The sequence below is a fragment of the Salmo trutta genome, chromosome 8 (assembly GCF_901001165.1).
Source record: "Salmo trutta chromosome 8, fSalTru1.1, whole genome shotgun sequence".
In the NCBI taxonomy this organism is placed as follows: Eukaryota; Metazoa; Chordata; class Actinopteri; order Salmoniformes; family Salmonidae; genus Salmo; species Salmo trutta.
Window position 1 is genome coordinate 9,533,046 of NC_042964.1, and position 18,794 is coordinate 9,551,839.

At 40.9% G+C, this 18,794-nt stretch overlaps 2 protein-coding genes across 2 annotated transcripts; one reads left to right on the forward strand and one right to left on the reverse strand.

The window, feature by feature from the left end:
* Positions 1-532: 532 nt before the first annotated feature.
* On the forward strand, positions 533-5,527 carry LOC115198157 (ubiquitin thioesterase OTUB1). Its single transcript, XM_029759897.1, has 7 exons — positions 533-682; positions 1,271-1,338; positions 1,789-1,887; positions 3,915-4,033; positions 4,172-4,256; positions 4,404-4,598; positions 4,962-5,527. Exons 1-7 carry the CDS (start codon positions 595-597, stop codon positions 5,157-5,159), a joined length of 852 nt encoding a protein of 283 aa, XP_029615757.1. The 5' UTR covers positions 533-594; the 3' UTR covers positions 5,160-5,527.
* Positions 5,528-10,876: 5,349 nt separating this feature from the next.
* LOC115198158 (ependymin) lies at positions 10,877-18,420 on the reverse strand. Its single transcript, XM_029759900.1, has 6 exons — positions 18,259-18,420; positions 17,895-17,929; positions 17,296-17,424; positions 13,527-13,716; positions 13,238-13,331; positions 10,877-11,431 (listed from the first exon to the last, which is right to left on the reverse strand). Exons 1-6 carry the CDS (start codon positions 18,323-18,325, stop codon positions 11,293-11,295), a joined length of 654 nt encoding a protein of 217 aa, XP_029615760.1. The 5' UTR covers positions 18,326-18,420; the 3' UTR covers positions 10,877-11,292.
* Between the last annotated feature and the right edge of the window lie 374 nt (positions 18,421-18,794).

An 18,794-nucleotide genomic window follows, 5' to 3' on the forward strand; every position in this document is an offset into this window, starting at 1 on the left:
ATGTGGAAAAAGACAAGGGGTCTGAATACTTTCCGAATGCACTGTATAATCCATTTGCACATGAGCTGACCCAAGTGTTTGAGAATGAGGACCTACAAAAAAAACTAGGGTAGCCTTGTGGTTAAGGGCGTTGGGCCAGTAACCGAAAAGTCGCTGGTCCGAATCCCCGAGCCAACTAAGTGAAAAATTTGTCCACGTTCCCTTGAGCAAGACACTTAACCCTAATTTGTCCTGTAAATTGATGGTCTGCTAAATGACAAAAAAACTCATATTAAAAATCTATAAATTTGAAAAGTTTTAAATCTGCACACATTAGCTGCAAGTATATAACAGATAGTTATTTGAGCCAGGAAACTAATGACCTGTTCTAAATATGTGTTATATCTGTATTTATATGCATTTGTCAGAAAATAACTAGTTGCTGGCACAGGGGGTGTATCCCCCGGGAACCAAACAGAACGAAACGGGGCTGGACCTACCTGAATTTGTCCAATAGAAACGGTAGTTGTCCGTCTGTTTGGAATAATGATTACAGGATTTACATATAGATATAGATTGCACCCCTGGACTACTAGTGTAACCCGGAAGTTTAGAATGAGGTCAGAGAGACGAAGGAAACAGAATTCTACAGCTAAAATGGCGGAGGAACAGCAGCAGGAAACAACACAGGGAGAGATGGAGGGTGAGTGAAACAACATCAAAACGAAAGATGACTAATATAACCGGCTTCGGCTATTAATGCATTATTTTTTTATGGAGGTGTAATGTGGTTGTTAGGGAATCTAGTGATGGCAGTTGAGGGACAAGCTGCTTGCATGAATATGAGAAGGGAATGGGGGAGGCCATAGCATTCAAGTCACACACACACAAAGAAACGCATTTTTTGACATAGCTATATTTTTCGGGAGGATGGAGTATATACCATTAAGTTTTATTATGCGACATAATGTAGGATCTCACTCACAGTATATTTTTGCCGACTTTCAATTGGTTGTCAAATGTTTTTATTGACGCCATAACTGAAATTGGATAGTTAGCTGGCTAGCACTAACGTTCGCAAGCTTTGTTAGTTAATCAATTCTAGTTGCACTTGCACCCCACGTGAACCAGCTTCAATACTTATATTTATCAATAGACTGATATGTGATTACAGAATTTGCTTAAAATACATGCCTACTGTCATCAATCTCATGTTGTGGTATAAATTACATAACCAGAACTGGCCTTTTTAAAATGTTTACAAACTTCTATGGTGTTTTTTCTTCTCTAGCGGGAGGAGTAAACTGCCTCGCTTATGATGAGGCTATTATGGCTCAGCAGGATCGAATCCAGCAGGAGGTGAGAGATTTTACACTTGAATAAACATTGATAATGTGCAGGCTAATGTTTTTTAATTAGACTGACATAAGTCCGATGTGGAAAAGGTTGAAGTCCATGCCTTTGCATCACATGTTTTGGATCACCCAGGCTGTTTAGACAGGCAGCCCAATTCTGATATTTTTTTCTCCCACTAATTGGGCATTTGACCAATCACATTAGATCTTTTCACATCAGACCTTTTTCAGAGCTGATCTGAATATTAGATTTGGGCTGCCTGTCTAAATGCAGACCCTGTTGTTTTATATTGGTTTCTATAAATCTGTGAGTATACAACATCTGTGCCTTAACTGTCTGTCTGTCTCTGTCTGTCTGTCTCCTGTCTGTCTGTCTGTCTGTCTGTCTGTCTGTCTGTCTGTCTGTCTGTCTGTCTGTCTGTCTGTCTGTCTGTCTGTCTGTCTGTCTTACTAGATTGCAACTAGCATCCCTTTAGTGTCAGACAGACAGGAACTGTCAGTGTTGCAGAGAGAGTATGCCGTGGAAGACACCATTTATCAGCTCAAGATCAAGGTAAGTAAAACCACAAGATTCTTGTATTACAGGATGTGAATCTGCATGACTTTATACAGGTCCTTTGCAATGTTCCCTCAAATTTTTGGGCACTGAGCAAATTTCCAGTCTGCTTAGTGCAAACGTGAACATTGAACATTTTGTGCAACTCCCAGCGTGCGTTTACTGTGAACACTGAGGCTGTAGCTGCTTTAAATTACTGTTAAAACAGTGGCCAAGTAGGCTAATGTGGCTGTTTGATCATAATGTAGGCCTATCATAAAAAAACAAGGGAGAAAATGCATCTCATAACATTTTAACATGGAAATAGCTGTTCTATCATTCAGCCTACAGTAGCAGCCAATGTGTGGTGTTCAATGCCTATAGTTAAATCAAATTTTATTGCTCACATACACGTGTTTAGCAGATGTTATTGCATTCTACATTTGACATTTTAGTCATTTAGCAGACGCTCTTATCCAGAGCGACTTACAGTAGTGAATGCATACGTTTCATTTCATGCATTATTTTTTTTATTTGTATTTAAAAAAAAAAAAAATGTTTGTACTGGCCCCCCGTGGGAATCGAACCCACAACCCTAGCGTTGCACACACCATGCTGGCGTTGCAAACACCATGCTCTACCAACTGAGCGACAGGGAAGACACGTGTGTAGCGAAATGCTTGTGTTTCTAGCTCCGACAGTGCAGTAATATCAACAAGTAATATCTAACAATTTCACAATACATACAAATCTAAGTAAAGGAATGGAATTAAGAAGATATAAATATTTGGATGAGCAATGTCGGAGTGGCATAGACGAAGATACAGTAGGATAGAATACATTATATACATATGAGATGAGTAATGCAAAATATGTAAACATTATAAAAGTAACTAGTGTTCACTTATTAAAGTGGTCAGAGATTTCAAGTCAATGTATATAGGGTAGCAGTCTCTAATGTGCTAGTGATGGCTATTTAAGTCTGATGGCCTTGAGATGGATGTTTTTCAGTCTCCTTTGAAGAAAGAAAAACATGATGGGTTTGACATTAACCTGTTTATCCACTTGTCCTTCAGACAAGGAGGTGACTGGAAATGTTGTTTGATGCAAGAAACCACTTTACAAAAATACATTATTCCCATACCATTATTACAGAGAATCCGACAAATTATGCTACCCTCTGCCTATTGGCTACTTAGCTTATTCAGTCCTGTCTCAAAATACAACACTGCCCCTTTAAGACAAAAGCTCTTTACGTGACTGGCTTTTCAAAGATGTCTAGAAATGTACACATTTTGTGCTCTTGTTGGAAGAAATCACTCCCCTATTGCTGACTACAAATTATCAATAACTGCACTTATAACTCACTAACTAGCAAAGGATATGATCAAAATGTGCACATGTGGCTACATGCAGCTTTTGCTTTGATCTCTAAACAAGCCCATCTACTCGTGACCGCTGTGAACACACCAGTTCAAAGTAAATGGCACAGATCCATATATGGCAATGGTCTATTTGCATATAGGCCTACTGCAGCTTTGATTGGTTATGCCGCGCTGTTCTCTGTATGGGCTGAGTCGTGCGCAATAGAACCCTACTCTGATGTGTTCTGCATACAACAAAATATCTTGCATAGTTCGTTTTGTTTCAGAATGTTGCATTGATTCAATCACAATTGGGAAACGTTGATAGTGTTTGTTAACGGGGAAAACTCTAGAAAGTTGCATGAAGTTCAGTCTCGTGCTTCTCTCCATGGGATGAAATGTATTTTGCACTCTACTTGGCAGGGAACATTGGTTCTCTGTAGCTCAGTTGGTAGAGCAAGGTGCTTGCAATGCCAGGATAGTGGGTTTGATTCCCTGGACCAGCCATATGTAAAATGCATGCACACATGACTAGTGTCTGCTAAATGGCTTGTTATTTATTATTATATTACTGGTTTAACGCTAAAAAGTTCCTTATGACCACATCTAATGAAGGTTCGAAATAGTCACATTACGATTGTATTTACTGTGTATACTCTGTCCCTGTTTCTTCCCCCTTAGGATTTACACAAAAAATACTCGTATATCCGCAAGACGCGGCCAGATGGGAACTGTTTCTACAGAGCTTTTGGCTTTTCACATCTCGAATCACTGCTAGAAGACAGCAAAGAGCTGCAGAGGTAACGTAGCACTTCCATAGTGCATCTAGATCCTCGATGTTCAGTAAAGCCGACTCTGTAATACGATAGATGTCATCTGGTTAGTGTTGCTGCATTAATAGCTACTGAATACCGATGATGCAATGTATGTCTCTGTAGGTTCAAAGCAGTGGCAGCAAAGAGCAAACTGGACCTGGTCAACCAGGGTTTTACAGAGTTCACCATCGAAGACTTCCACAATACTGTGAGTTGCTGTTTTATTATTACACACACTTGAACAACAGTGCCAGCACACACACATTACACATATACTGAACATGTTAACAGCTGTTAGTGACGTCACATAAAATCATCACCTAACTGACCATATTATTGTTAATTCTTCCCCTAGTTCATGGACCTGTTGGAGCTGTGTGAGAAGCAGCCGGGCCTCCGTGAGCTGCTGGGCTCCTTCAGAGACCAGAGCGTGTCGGACTACATCGTGGTGTACTTGCGGCTGCTCACCTCAGGCTACCTGCAGAGGGAGCACGGCTTCTTCCAGCACTTCATCGAGGGTGGACGCTCCGTCAAGGAGTTCTGCCAGCAGGTGGGTTACTATTGGGTTGTGTTCAGTAGATATGAAGCGGATGAAAACGCTCTGAAACGGGGTGAAACTATTTCTACTCGCCCAATAAGAAACACTTGTTATTCTTGTGCAATTTTTTTTGTTTGTTTTGATAGTGTTTTAATAAACACAACGCTGGTTAACGGCGAGAAGCTAGATTGAGGATTTGTTTACATATGGCTTGAATTTTGTCTGGTTGTGTGCAATGAGTCAGAACTAGTGTTACTACATGGTACTCTTGGGTACGAAGCATGCACATTCCAATGTCTTCATTACTTTTTCTGTCTTGCGTAACAGCAATAACAAGTCAAAACACTTCAATTGTCCTCTGTTTCTCTTGTCCAGGAGGTGGAGCCCATGTCTAAAGAAAGTGACCATATCCACATCATTGCCTTGGCCCAGGCCCTGAACGTGTCCATCCTAGTGGAGTACATGGACCGGGGTGAGGGAGGCTCTGTCAACCACCACGTCTTCCCTGAAGGCAGCGAGCCTCGTGTCTTCCTCCTCTATAGACCCGGCCACTATGACATCTTGTACAAATAACAATCTGCTGTTTAGAGAGATTCCCCCCCCCTTTCCACTGCTGTAGTGGCAGTGGAGAAATACTTCAACTGCCACGTTGATGCATACGTGTGTACGAAGGTTACACTATTGTATCTGAGGGGAAAAAAACAATCACATTATACAGCCCTCTTCCCCCTCCCCTTCACTCCAGAGTTTCCCCTCATCACAGAAAAGTGAATAAATAAAAAAAGATTTTCCCAAAAAATAGCAGTGACTGCAGGAGTGTAGAGTTGTACAGGTTTTTTTTTTTTTTTTTGGTTGTAAATGTTATCAACTTGCTTTTTTTGTTTGATTTATTTTGCTTTGGTCCACTGCGTTTCATGAGTTATTAAAGGGATTACATCTTATTTGACTTGTATTTGTCACTCGTCTGGTATCGTCACATTTCAGCGGGCATAGCAGCAATCGGAAATGTAGTATTTGAATAACTTCCGTGTGTATGTAATGTCCTTATCTCTCTCTGTGTGTGTGTGTGTGTGTGTGTGACACACAGTACCAGTCAAAAGTTTGGACACACCTACTCAAGTTTTATTTAATTTTTTAAACCATTTTCTACATTGTAGAATTTAATAGTGAAGACAACTATTAAATAACACATGGAATCATGTAGTAACCAAAAGTGTTACACAAATCAATATATTTTTCTATTTTAGATAGTTCAAAGTAGCCACCCTTTGCCTTGATGACAGCTTTGCACATTCTTGGAATTCTCTCACCTCAGGCTACCTCCCGAGTGGCGCAGCGGTCTAAGGAACTGCATCCCAGTGCAAGAGGTGTCGCTGCAGTGTCGATACAGCCTGGTTCGAATCCAGGCTGTATCACATCCGGCAGTGATTGGGAGTCCCATAGGGCGGCGCACAATTGGCCCAGCGTCGTACGGGTTTGGCCGGGGGAAGGCCGTCATTGTTTATTTAAAATGAGGTAGTCACCATTTCAATTAACAGGTGTGCCTTGTTAATTTGTGGAATTTCTTTCGTTAATGCGTTTCAGCCAATCAGTTGTGTTGTGACAAGGTAGGGGTGGTATACAGAAGATAGCCCTATTTGGTAAAAGACCAAGTCCATATTATGGCAAGAACAGCTTAAATATGCGAAGAGAAACAACAGTCTTTAAGACATGAAGGTCAGTCAATCTGGAAAATGTCAAGAACTTTGAAAGTTTCTTTGAGTGCTGTAGCAAAAACCATCAAGCGCGATGACGAAACTGGCTCTCATGAGGACCGCCACAGGAAAGGAAGACCCAGAGTTACCTCTGCTGCAGAGAAGTTCATTAGAGTTAACTGCACCTCAGATTGCAGCCCATATAAATGCTTCACGGAGTTCAAGTAACAAACATTTCAACATCAACTGTTCAGAGGAGACTGAGTGAATCAGGCCTTCATGGTTGAATTGCTGCAAAGAAACCACCACTAAAGGACACCATTACGAAGAGATTGGCTTGGGCCAAGAAACACGAGTAATGGACATTAAACCGGTGAGTTAAAATGTGAGATTTTTGGTTCCAACCTCCATGTCTTTGAGAGATGCAAAGCAGGTGAACGGAGGATCTCTGCATGTGTGGTTTCCACCGTGAAGCATGGAGGAAGAGGTCTGATGGTGTGGGGTGCTGTGCTGGTGACACTATGATTTATTTAGAATTAAAGACACACTCAACCAGCATTGGTACCACAGCATTCTGCAGTGATACACCATCCCATCTGGTTCACACATAGTGGGACTATCATTTGTTTTTCAACAGGACAATGACCCATAACACACCTCCAAGCTGTGTAAGGACCATTTGACCAAGTAGGAGAGTGATGATGCTGCATCAGATGACCTGGCCTCCACAATCACCCGACTTCAACCCAATTGAGATGGTTTGGGATAAGTTGGACCGCAGAGTGAAGGAAAAGCAGCCAACAAGTGCTTAGCATATGTGGGAACTTGATTTGTTTAACACTTTTTTTGGTTACTACATGATTCCATGTGTTTCATAGTTTTTATGTATTCACTATTATTCTACAATGTAGTAACACTAAAGAAAAACCCTTCAATAAGTAGGTGTGTCCAAACTTTTGACTGGTACTGTACAGTTCAAGTTGGAAGTTTACGTACACTTTACGTACAGTTTTTCAACCACTCTGCAAATTTGTTGTTAACAAACTATAGTTTTGGCAAGTCGGTTAGGACATCTACTTTGTGCATTACACAAGTCATTTTTTCAACAATTGTTTACAGACAGATTATTTCACTTATAATTCACTATCACAATTCAAGTGGCTCAGAAGTGTACAATACACTAAGTTGACTGTGCCTTTAAACAGCTTGGAAAATTCCAGAAAATGATGTCATGGCTTTAGAAGCTTCTGATAGGCTAATTGACATCATTTCAGTCAATTGGAGGTGTACCTATGGATGTATTTCAAAGCCTACCTTCAAACTCAGTGCCTCTTTGCTTGACATGGAAAAAAAAAAAAAATCCGCCATGACCTCAAGAGAAAAAAAACCCTCCACAGGTCTGGTTCATCCTTGGGAGCAATTTCCAAATGACTGAAGGTAAGTATAAACACCATGGGACAACGCAGCCGTCATACCGCTCAGGAAGGAGACGCGTTCTGTCTCCTAGAGATTAACGTACTTTGGTGCGAAAAGTGCAAATCAATCACAGAACAACAGCAAAGGACCTTGTGAAGATGCTGGAGGAAACAGGTACAAAAGTATCTATATCCATAGTAAAACGAGTCCTGTATCGACATAACCTGAAAGGCCGCTCAGCAAGGAAGAAGCCACTGCTCCACAACCGCCATAAAAAGCCAGACTACGGTTTGCAACTGCACATGGGGACAAAGATCATACTTTTTGGAGAAATGTCCTCTGGTCTGATGAAACAAAAATAGAACTGTTTGGCCATAATGACCATCGTTATGTTTGGCGGAAAAAGGGGGAAGCTTGCAAGCCGAAGAACACCATTCCAAACGTGAAGCACCGGGGTGGCAGCATCATGTTGTGGGGGTGCTTTGCTGCAGGAGGGACTGGTGCACTTCACCAAATAGATGGCGTCATGAAGAAGGAAAACGATGTGGATATATTGAAGCAACATCTCAAGACATCAGTCAGGAAGTTAAAGCTTGGTCGCAAATGGGTCTTCCAAATGGACAATGACCCCAAGCATACTTCCAAAGTTGTGGCAAAATGGCTTAAGGACAGCAAAGTCAAGGTATTAGAGTGGCCATCACAAAGCCCTGACCTCAATCCCATAGAAGATTTGTGGGTAGAACTGAAAAAGCGTGTGTGAGCTGACTCAGTTACACCAGCTCTGTCAGGAGGAATGGGCCAAAATTCACCCAACTTTTTGTGGGAACCTTGTGGAAGGCTACCTGAAATGTTTGACCCAAGTTAAACAATTTAAAGGCAATGCTACCAAATACTAATTGAGTGTATGTAAACTTCTGACCCACTGGGAATGTGATGAAAGAAATAAAAGCTGAAATAAATCATTCTCTCTACTAGTGCTCTGACATTTCACATTCTTAAAATAAAATGGTGATCCTAACTGACCTACGACAGGGAATTTTTACTATGGTTAAATGTCAGGAATTGCGAAGAACTGAGTTTAAATGTATTTGGCTAAGGTGTATGTAAACTTCTGACTTCAACTATATATATATGTGTGTGTGTGTGTATCGAAAACAGCGTATATAGAAGTGCCTCCACAGTACTGCATACTTGTTTTCATTGGTTGACGCATGCGCAGCCGTCCACCACTGCGCACACAGTATGTAGCTACAGGAGCAGTGAGATTTTAAACATACTGACAATCTAGCCAAGGATGTTAGGGAAATGAATCACAACATCACGTGAGACACCAATCCAGTCTAACAAGTATGTCTCCATTTCTTTCTATTTCATAAAATAAGTTGATGCAACCTAGATGCTAACACATTCCATTTCACCTCTGGCTACTAGCTAAATACTGTTATCTAGCTTACTTGCTATCTATTCAGCTATTTCTGTTGAGAAAGTCAGTCAGAAGAGCTGCACAGTCAGAAGAGCTGTCAGGTGACCTGCCCCCTAACAATGTGCCTCTTAGCAACCAATCAGGGCCCAGGTCACACAGGCCAGAGAGCGTTTGAGAGGCTGGTTTATGTTACCCCTAGACCACGTGCCAAATGTATTCCACAGGAGGGCTGAGTGTCTACAGGTTTTTTACACCACCTTTGTACTTGATTGATTAATTAAGGTTACTAATTAGTAAGGAACTCCCCTCACCTGGTTGTCTAGGTCTTAATTGAAAGGAAAAACAAAAAACCTGCAGTCACTTGGCCCACCATCGAATGAGTTTGACACCCCTTCCCTAGACTTTCCGGCTCCGGTAGGGAGAGGAGTGTGCAACTTGAAAGGGTTGTGAGATAATAGTTACCAGCAGGGAATTCGTGACAATAGTTTTAACCATGTTTTGAGGCTATATAGTGTTTGTTTACATTTACTTTACAAACATTGGAGTGAAACAAGCTTATATTTTGGGTTCTGATGGGGTACAACAGTTGAACTAAGCTCATGAGGCATTTATAAATGATCCTTCAAGAATCAATGGGCACATTTCATTAATTCAAAAGTCCAACAATGGATGAAGCAACTGCCCCTTTAAGGCAGTGTTTCCCAAACTCGGCCCTGCCCCCAATGCACGTTTAGTTTTTTGCCCTAGCACTACACAGCTGATTCAAATAATCAAAGCTTGATGATGAGTTGGTTATTTATAATGGCTGTGTAGTGGTAGGGAAACCCTGCTGTAAGGGTTTATAAACTGACATTATGAGAATTATATAATACCGCCAGTATGTTTTAGGTTTCTCCCTGATATTCACCTTTCTGTCCCTACTAACTTATCAACAACATGGACGAAAAAGCAACATGGGACCGATTCTACACAGAAAACAAAAGCTAGACCTTTGAATGGTTCTTTGATTTTGACTCAATCCGGCACTTCATCCTGCCCATGCCACATTCCCAACTCGGATGCCTTACTAAGCGTCCTCGACATGGGCTGTGGTTCCTCTGGCCTACGACCCTGCATACACAAAGACTCTCCCTGGCCAGTGCAGATGACCTGTGCTGACATCTCCCCTATTGCTGTGCGCCTAATGGAGGAACACAGAGCAACCAAAGTCATGTAACCTCAGAACCCTTCCTCTAAGCTGGACTTGGTTCTGAGAGCCTGGACCTCATTCTAGACAAGTGCACCATAGATACCTTGCTACAGTCTAGGGAATGGGGAGCCAAGGCCAGCCAGGTGCTAAAGCAGTACATGGAGGCGTTGAGGAACTCTGGGTCTCACCTCCGGTTTTCAGACGATGACCCTGATGCCAGGATGTTGTGGTTGGAAAAAAAGGGCTGGGAGCCACAGTGGATGGCTGCCAATGTGGGAGTGCAGGAGGTGGAGGAGCTAAGGGGAGTGACATTTTACTGCTACCACGTTAACCTGTCCTGTAGCACAGTAGCTAGTTGGTTGTTGAAGTCTGTCTGTTGTTCCATATTGCACCTGAGTCAGGGAGTGAGTATAGTTTTGACATGAATGAGATGTGAACGTAATAAATAAGTAATTTCTTGAAACAACTGACCGAGTCTCTTATCTGGACTTTTACTTCTATGTCTACATAATACGAAGAGGTATTGTGAAGTGCTAGCTGTCCACTATACTATGAAACAATTACCGTATTTGATTTGATTTGACCTTTATTTAACTAGGCAATTCAGTTAAGAACAAATTCTTATTTACAATGACGGTCTACCCCGGCCAAACCCTAACCCGGACTGTAGACTTGCCTTTGAAAATAAGTTATTCAGAAGGACAGTTCACAATGCAAGTACACATTTCCAAGGCCCATATGTAGTAAGGAAAGAAATTAACGTTTGCGATGGTAATGTTTACATATAATGCTCAGTGCAACTGACTTGTAACATGGTCAGTACTAGATTTTTTTTGTAACTTGTGTTTTACCCCTTTTTCCTACACTAACACAGTCCTTTTTTATATTTATGAATTCATTTTAAAAAAAGAAGCTTTTTATCTCAGGCTAAAAAGAAGCAATAGTTGTGTGAAATTCTCATAAGAGAATGAAAGACAATGTCCTTCAGGAATATTTTGTAAGGTTTTTGAAAATGCTGTAGAAGTTGGCAGCCTCTGCAGTCTCATCCAGTTTAGCGTCCTGACAGAATTTAGGAGGGAAGAACTCCTGGGGGTCCGTGATCCCAACAACAATGTTGAAGAAGCTGTGAGTAAAAAAATGAAAAGATTATATAATTATAACATAATGGACATCTGTAGATTTAACAACAGTCAAATCCATGCTTGAGGGTAGTTAAGTGTTAATAATTCATAACACTTTTATTATTATAAAATGATGGATTCTATGTTTCCAGAAGTATCACACAAGCGAATTAAGACATTCTTTTGATTGCTTTCAGGAACACATAATGGACTGAGGAAGTTTCTCAGAATGAGGACATGAAACAAAGACTACATAGACCACGTATTGATGTCAAATATGACAATACACACACATATATATATATATATATATATATATATATATACAGTACCAGACAGAAGTTTGGACAGACCACACCACTCATTGAAGGGTTTTTCTTTAGTTTTACTATTTTCTACATTGCAGAATAATAGTGAAGACATCGAAACTATAAAATAACACATATGGAATCATGTAGTAACCAAAAAAAGTTCCCACATATGCTGAACACTTGCTTGCTGCTTTTCCTTCACTCTGCGGTCCAACTCATCCCAAACCATCTCAATTGGGTTGAGGTCGGGTGATTGTGGAGGCCAGGTCATCTGATGCAGCACCATCACTCTCCTTGGTCAAATAGCCCTCACACAGCCTGGAGGTGTGTTATGGGTCATTGTCCTGTTGAAAAACAAATGATAGTCCCACTAAGCGCGAACCAGATGGGATGGTGTATCACTGCAGAATGCTGTGGTACCCATGCTGGTTGAGTGTGCCTTTAATTCTAAATAAATCATACAGTGTCACCAGCACAGCACCCCACACCATCAGACCTCTTCCTCCATGCTTCACGGTGGAAACCACACATGCGGAGATCCTCCGTTCACCTACTCTGCGTCTCACAAAGACATGGCGGTTGGAATCAAAAATCTCACATTTTGACTCATCAGACCAAAGGACAGATTTCCACCGGTCTAATGTCCATTACTCGTGTTTCTTGGCCCAAGCCAGTCTCTTCTTATTATTGGTGTCCTTTAGTAGTGGTTTCTCAACAGCAATTCGACCATAAAGGCCTGATTCATGCAGTCTCTTCTGAACAGTTGAGATGTGTGAAGCATTTATTTGGGCTGCAATTTCTGAGGCTGGTAACTCTAATGAACTTCTCTGCAGCAGAGGTAACTCTGGGTCTTTGTTTCCTTTGGCGGTCCTCATGAGAGCCTGTTTCATCATAGCGCTTGATGGTTTTTGCTGCACTCGAAGAAACTTGTTGTTGAAAGTTGTTGAAATTTTCCGTATTGACTTACCTTCATGTCTTAAAGTGATGATGGACTGTCATTTCTCTTTGCTTATTTGAGTTGTTCTTGTCATAATATGGACTTGGTCCTTTACCAAATAGGGCTATCTTCTGTATACCACCCCTACCTTGTCACAACACAACTTATTGGCTCAAACGCATTAAGAAGGAAAGAAATTCCACAAATTAACTTTTAACAATGCACACCTGTTAAGTGAAATGCATTCCAGGTGACTACCTCATGAAGCTGGTTGAGAGAATGCCAAGAGTGTGCAAAGCTGTCATCAAGGCAAAGGGTGGCTACTTTGAAGAATCTCAAATATAAAATATATTTTCATTTGTTTAACACTTTTTTGGCTACTACATGATTCCAAATGTGTTATTTCATAGTTTTGATGTCTTCACTATTATTGTACAATGTAGAAAATAGTACAAATAAAGAAAACCCTTGAATGAGTAGGTGTGTCCAAACCTTTGACTGGTACTATATATACAAAAACTGTCATATTTAATTCACTGCCCGATAATAGACACACTAACGTTGTAAGCATCCAGCCGGTCTTGTCCGTGTAGTATGTAGAGCTGACAGGTATGCACCCAAACTCAGTGAAGGTACTCATCCACTTGTCCTCACCTGGAGATAAAATTGATCCACAGTCAGAAAGCCACAATCAGTGAGTAGAAATGTGATTTGATAACAGAATCACAAAACTGAATTGCAATGCAACAAATTGTTGCTAGGAATGTTTCTTGGTATTCCTCGGAGAGAGGAAGGCCACAAATAAAAGGCAAACATTTAACAAACTGCATGCCTTGTCCATTTCCTTACCACTTGGGGTTGCAACTTCTCCATACCAGGTGTTGACCAGCAGACCTTGTCCTGGACCAGAGGAGCTCCCTAAGATCACCTGGCCCAGCAAAGCAGCATCGGCAGGGATCTCCATAGGGTGGAAGTCCTCCCTCTTCAGCCTCTCCTTCTTACAGGTTTTGTTCCTGTGGTTAATCGTATACATGACACCCTGGAAGAAGTCGGAGGAAAAGCTGGTTTATACACTGCTCAAAAAAATAAAGGGAACACTAAAATAACACATCCTAGATCTGAATGAATGAAATAATCTTATTAAATACCTTTTTCTTTACATAGTTGAATGTGCTGACAACAAAATCACACAAAAATAATCAATGGAAATCCAATTTATCAACCCATGGAGGTCTGGATTTGGAGTCACACTCAAAATTAAAGTGGAAAACCACACTACAGGCTGATCCAACTTTGATGTAATGTCCTTAAAACAAGTCAAAATGAGGCTCAGTAGTGTGTGTGGCCTCCACGTGCCTGTATGACCTCCCTACAACGCCTGGGCATACTCCTGATGAGGTGGCGGATGGTCTCCTGAGGGATCTCCTCCCAGACCTGGACTAAAGCATCCGCCAACTCCTGGACAGTCTGTGGTGCAACGTGGCGTTGGTGGATGGAGCGAGACATGATGTCCCAGATGTGCTCAATTGGATTCAGGTCTGGGGAACGGGCGGGCCAGTCCATAGCATCAATGCCTTCCTCTTGCAGGAACTGCTGACACACTCCAGCCACATGAGGTCTAGCATTGTCTTGCATTAGGAGGAACCCAGGGCCAACCGCACCAGCATATGGTCTCACAAGGGGTCTGAGGATCTCATCTCGGTACCTAATGGCAGTCAGGCTACCTCTGGCGAGCACGTGGAGGGCTGTGCGGCCCCCCAAAGAAATACCACCCCAAACCGGTCATGCTGGAGGATGTTGCAGGCAGCAGAACGTTCTCCACGGCGTCTCCAGACTCTGTCACGTCTGTCACATGTGCTCAGTGTGAACCTGCTTTCATCTGTGAAGAGCGCAGGGCGCCAGTGGCGAATTTGCCAATCTTGGTGTTCTCTGGCAAATGCCAAACGCCCTGCACGGTGTTGGGCTGTAAGCACAACCCCCACCTGTGGACGTCGGGCCTTCATACCACCCTCATGGAGTCTGTTTCTGACCGTTTGAGCAGACACATGCACATTTGTGGCCTGCTGGAGGTCATTTTGCAGGGCTCTGGCAGTGCTCCTCCTGCTCCTCCTTGCACAAAGGCGGAGGTAGCGGTCCTGCTGCTGGGTTGTTGCCCTCCTACGGCCTTCTCCACGTCTGCTGATGTACTGGCCTGTCTCCTGGTAGCGCTTCCATGCTCTGGACACTACGCTGACAGACACAGCAAACCTTCTTGCCACAGCTCGCATTGATGTGCCATCCTGGATGAGCTGCACTACCTGAGCCACTTATGTGGGTTGTAGACTCCGTCTCATGCTACCACTAGAGTGAAAGCACCGCCAGCATTCAAAAGTGACCAAAACATCAGCCAGGAAGCATAGGAACTGAGAAGTGGTCTGTGGTCCCCACCTGCAGAACCACGCCTTTATTGGGGATGTCTTGCTAATTGCCTATAATTTCCACCTGTTGTCTATCCCATTTGCACAACAGCATGTGAAATGCATTGTCAATCAGTGTTGCTTCCTAAGTGGACAGTTTGATTTCACAGAAGTGTGATTGACTTGGAGTTACATTGTGTTGTTTAAGTGTTCCCTTTATTTTTTTGAGCAGTGTATGTTGTTAGAATTGCAACATTTACCTGGAGCTAACTCTGCAAATAGCACTGCTGGGTGATTTGAAAAGTCATAATTAATCGAACAATAATATAATCATACTCTTAGCAAAAATGTTTTCTTTAATTTACAATCTGTAGATTTGATTTGAATCTCTTTTAGTCCCCATTTGGACTAATCTTCCAAGAGTCCTTAAACATTAAAATACAATTTATAATACGAACACATTTTCACATATAACACACTATTACAAACATACATAATATACTAACATAATAACCCAATGAATACTCAGTCTAAAAAATAATGATTCTTCATCTATAGTCCCACAACATTTCTATGTATTATATTTAAATGGTTTTAAAATAATGTTTACATTTATATATTGAAAGGTTTCTGGTTTGCTCAGTTAATTTATTCAATTTCTTTATTGCTCTAAATCGAAATTTCGCTTTTCTGTCTGGATAATGCATAGATGGTGGACAATCTATGCCTTGTTTTTACGAAATGTCTGTCTCTTACCAACTGAATACCGTTGTGAATAGAACTTGGCCATTTTAAATTATGTATATTATTGTAACGATTGGCGTCGGGTGATGAGGAAGCGGACCAAAACGCAGCTGGGAGCGAACACATGTTTATTCTTACACTGAATTAAACACGTACACAAAACCAAGAAAATGCCTGATCATTAACTGCTCAACAAAAAGAGACAACCCACAAACATCGTGGGGGGAAAGGAACTTAAATGTGATTCCCAATCAGACATAACTAGCGACAGCTGTCTGATTGGAAATCACCCCCGAGCCCAACATAGAAATAAACCACAAAGAAAGGCTATAACAAAACATAGAAAATAAACCATAGAAATACCACACCCTGACCAAAATAGCAGAGTTCCCCTGGTCAGGGCGTGACAATTATGAAATAAAATAAGCATGTTTTTGATAATGACCAACCAAGAACACTGCGCATGACTGCAACAGAAGAACCATATCTCCACCGTAAAACAATCCTTGCTGCTTTGTTCTGTGCAATCTGCAGCCTCCTAACTTCACTTGATGATGCATTTCCCCAGACCACAGAACAATAGTTCACCTGACTCTCAATTAATGCTTGTGTTATTTGCTTAAGAATTTTTCCAGGTAAATATTTAGCTATCCTTCTGATTATGCATGCTGTTTTATTATTTTTTTTTTTACATAGATTAGTTATTTGAGACGACCATGATAAGCAGTTGTCTAGCTGCACTCCCAATAGTTTGGTTTCTGCCACTTCTTCAATTAGTACTCCTCCCATACTTAATTGTATTCCATGCTGTTTTGGAAACTATGAGAATAGAAAGATTCAGAACTTTTGTGAAACATCACAGCACAGTTGAACAATAAATGACAAATAGAAATCAAAACGGGATGGTCTTCAGCTATAGATGGGAGGGGTTGAAGTTAGCTGAAGTGTGGGACTAAAAACAAACAAAAGACAACTATTGTAACATATACTGTGTCCGTTAAATACAGTATGTATAAACTGGAAGTAGAAGCCTGAGTGTTGTTGTCCAATAGTTTAGTCCAATTAGGGGAGGGGTGGTAGGGTTAGGTGAAAATAATAAAGGAAAATATATTCAATATATATTTTATATACATATATTTACTAAAGAAATATATGAGGGATTGAAAATGATGCAGACAATTACATTGATTGAAGCCACAATCTATTTGCAATATTAAAGATGCTCTACCCCCCCCAAAAAAGGAACAAAAAAACAAATTCTGCGAACCGTTACATTAGACAAAATTAAGATGTTTTTGTATGAAAAATCGTAAATTACAGCTCACTTTGAGCAAATTTTGGAATTTGCAATTAACTCGATTAAAAACATTTTATGGTTTGACAGCCCTAGCATGACTGGGATTTCTGTGTACCGGTATGTTGAATAAATGGTTGTTATTGTGAATACATGGTTATTGTTGTGAATAAGTGTTTGTTACCTCTCTGAAGAGCAGAAGGGCATCAACGCCGAATGTCTTGTTCTCATAAGAGCCGATCTCCTTGAAGCGGATACGCTTGAGCATTGCATCATAGGTGTATTTGGCATTTGCATAAAACTTCTCATTTGCCTGAAAGGACAGGAGTGTGACAGGGATTATTATAGCAGAGTATAAAATTATTATAGCTGAGTATATCATTATTATAGCAGATTATATCATTATTATAGCAGAGTATATCATTATTATAGCAGAGTATATCATTATTATAGCAGAGTACATCATTATTATAGCAGAGTATATCATTATTATAGCAGAGTATATCATTATTATAGCAGAGTATATCATTATTATAGCAAATTATGTAGTAATTGCCATATCAATACAGCATTTGCTTTCCTTTTTTATTTGCTTTGCTTTTTTTGTGACCAAATTAGTATTTTTGATTTTGTAATTTTACAAGACAGGAAGGATATCAATATATATATTTTTATATTTACAGTCATATTTATATGTCAAAATATTCCTTCTGGTATTATCATCATGGGAACTCCATAGCCATGTATTGCCACCTACTGTGGAGAAACAAACCACAGACTTACCACGGAGAGGGCTCCGGTCAGAAGAGGGGGAGACCCTGAGAGAGGGAGAGGTGTTTTATAAGTGAATTATTTATCAATTTTCTTGTGTTAAATGCACAATTTAGCCATAAAGGTGGACCTATACACTGGAAACATAGAAGAAAACATCTACCAACTTTTCCAGCTCTGCTCTGCCTACAGTACAAGTACTGTACAGTACAGGTGTTAAATCAGGGTTATACTGTACGCAGTGGCTAATCTTTGACTGGAGGCTGGCATTCATAACACTGCAGCTCTTAGGTTTACTACTCAATTTACAACACAATTGCTCTCTCTCTCTCTCTCTCTCACACACACACATACACACACTCTTTCTTTTACTTACTGCACGTATGAGGTACCTGAGCCAGGCAGCCCACTGCAAGGCACATCAACAACACGAAGGTCCTCATGCTTCCAAATGTTCCACACACTCACACACACCAATAAGCAGACTGACTGCTTCAGGAGCGCTTAGTCACTTCCTTATAAACAGTACGATACTGAGGCTCCAGATCCTAGCGCCAGCACTGGATTCAGGTTTTACTTTTCACGAGAGAGGCCCAGAAACTCCTGTCCTATGAGACCAAAGAATAATATGTTTCCATGGGCCAGGCTAATGCTGTGTTCATAACCAAGTGGGAAGTGGGAATTTACCACATACAACTGAGAAAAATGCAACAACAAAGAAGTATTTATAAAATAAATATATGAATATGGTTTTTGGACACTAAAATTAGTTTACAAGCATGATAGCTGTACTTTTAGTTTATGGTTTACGCAGCTTGTGGAATCAGCGTTTCTCAACGAGTTCGAAAGCACGGTAAAATAAAACAAAAGCATGGTATTTGCAACTTCACAACTGGTAAAGATGGCATTTTA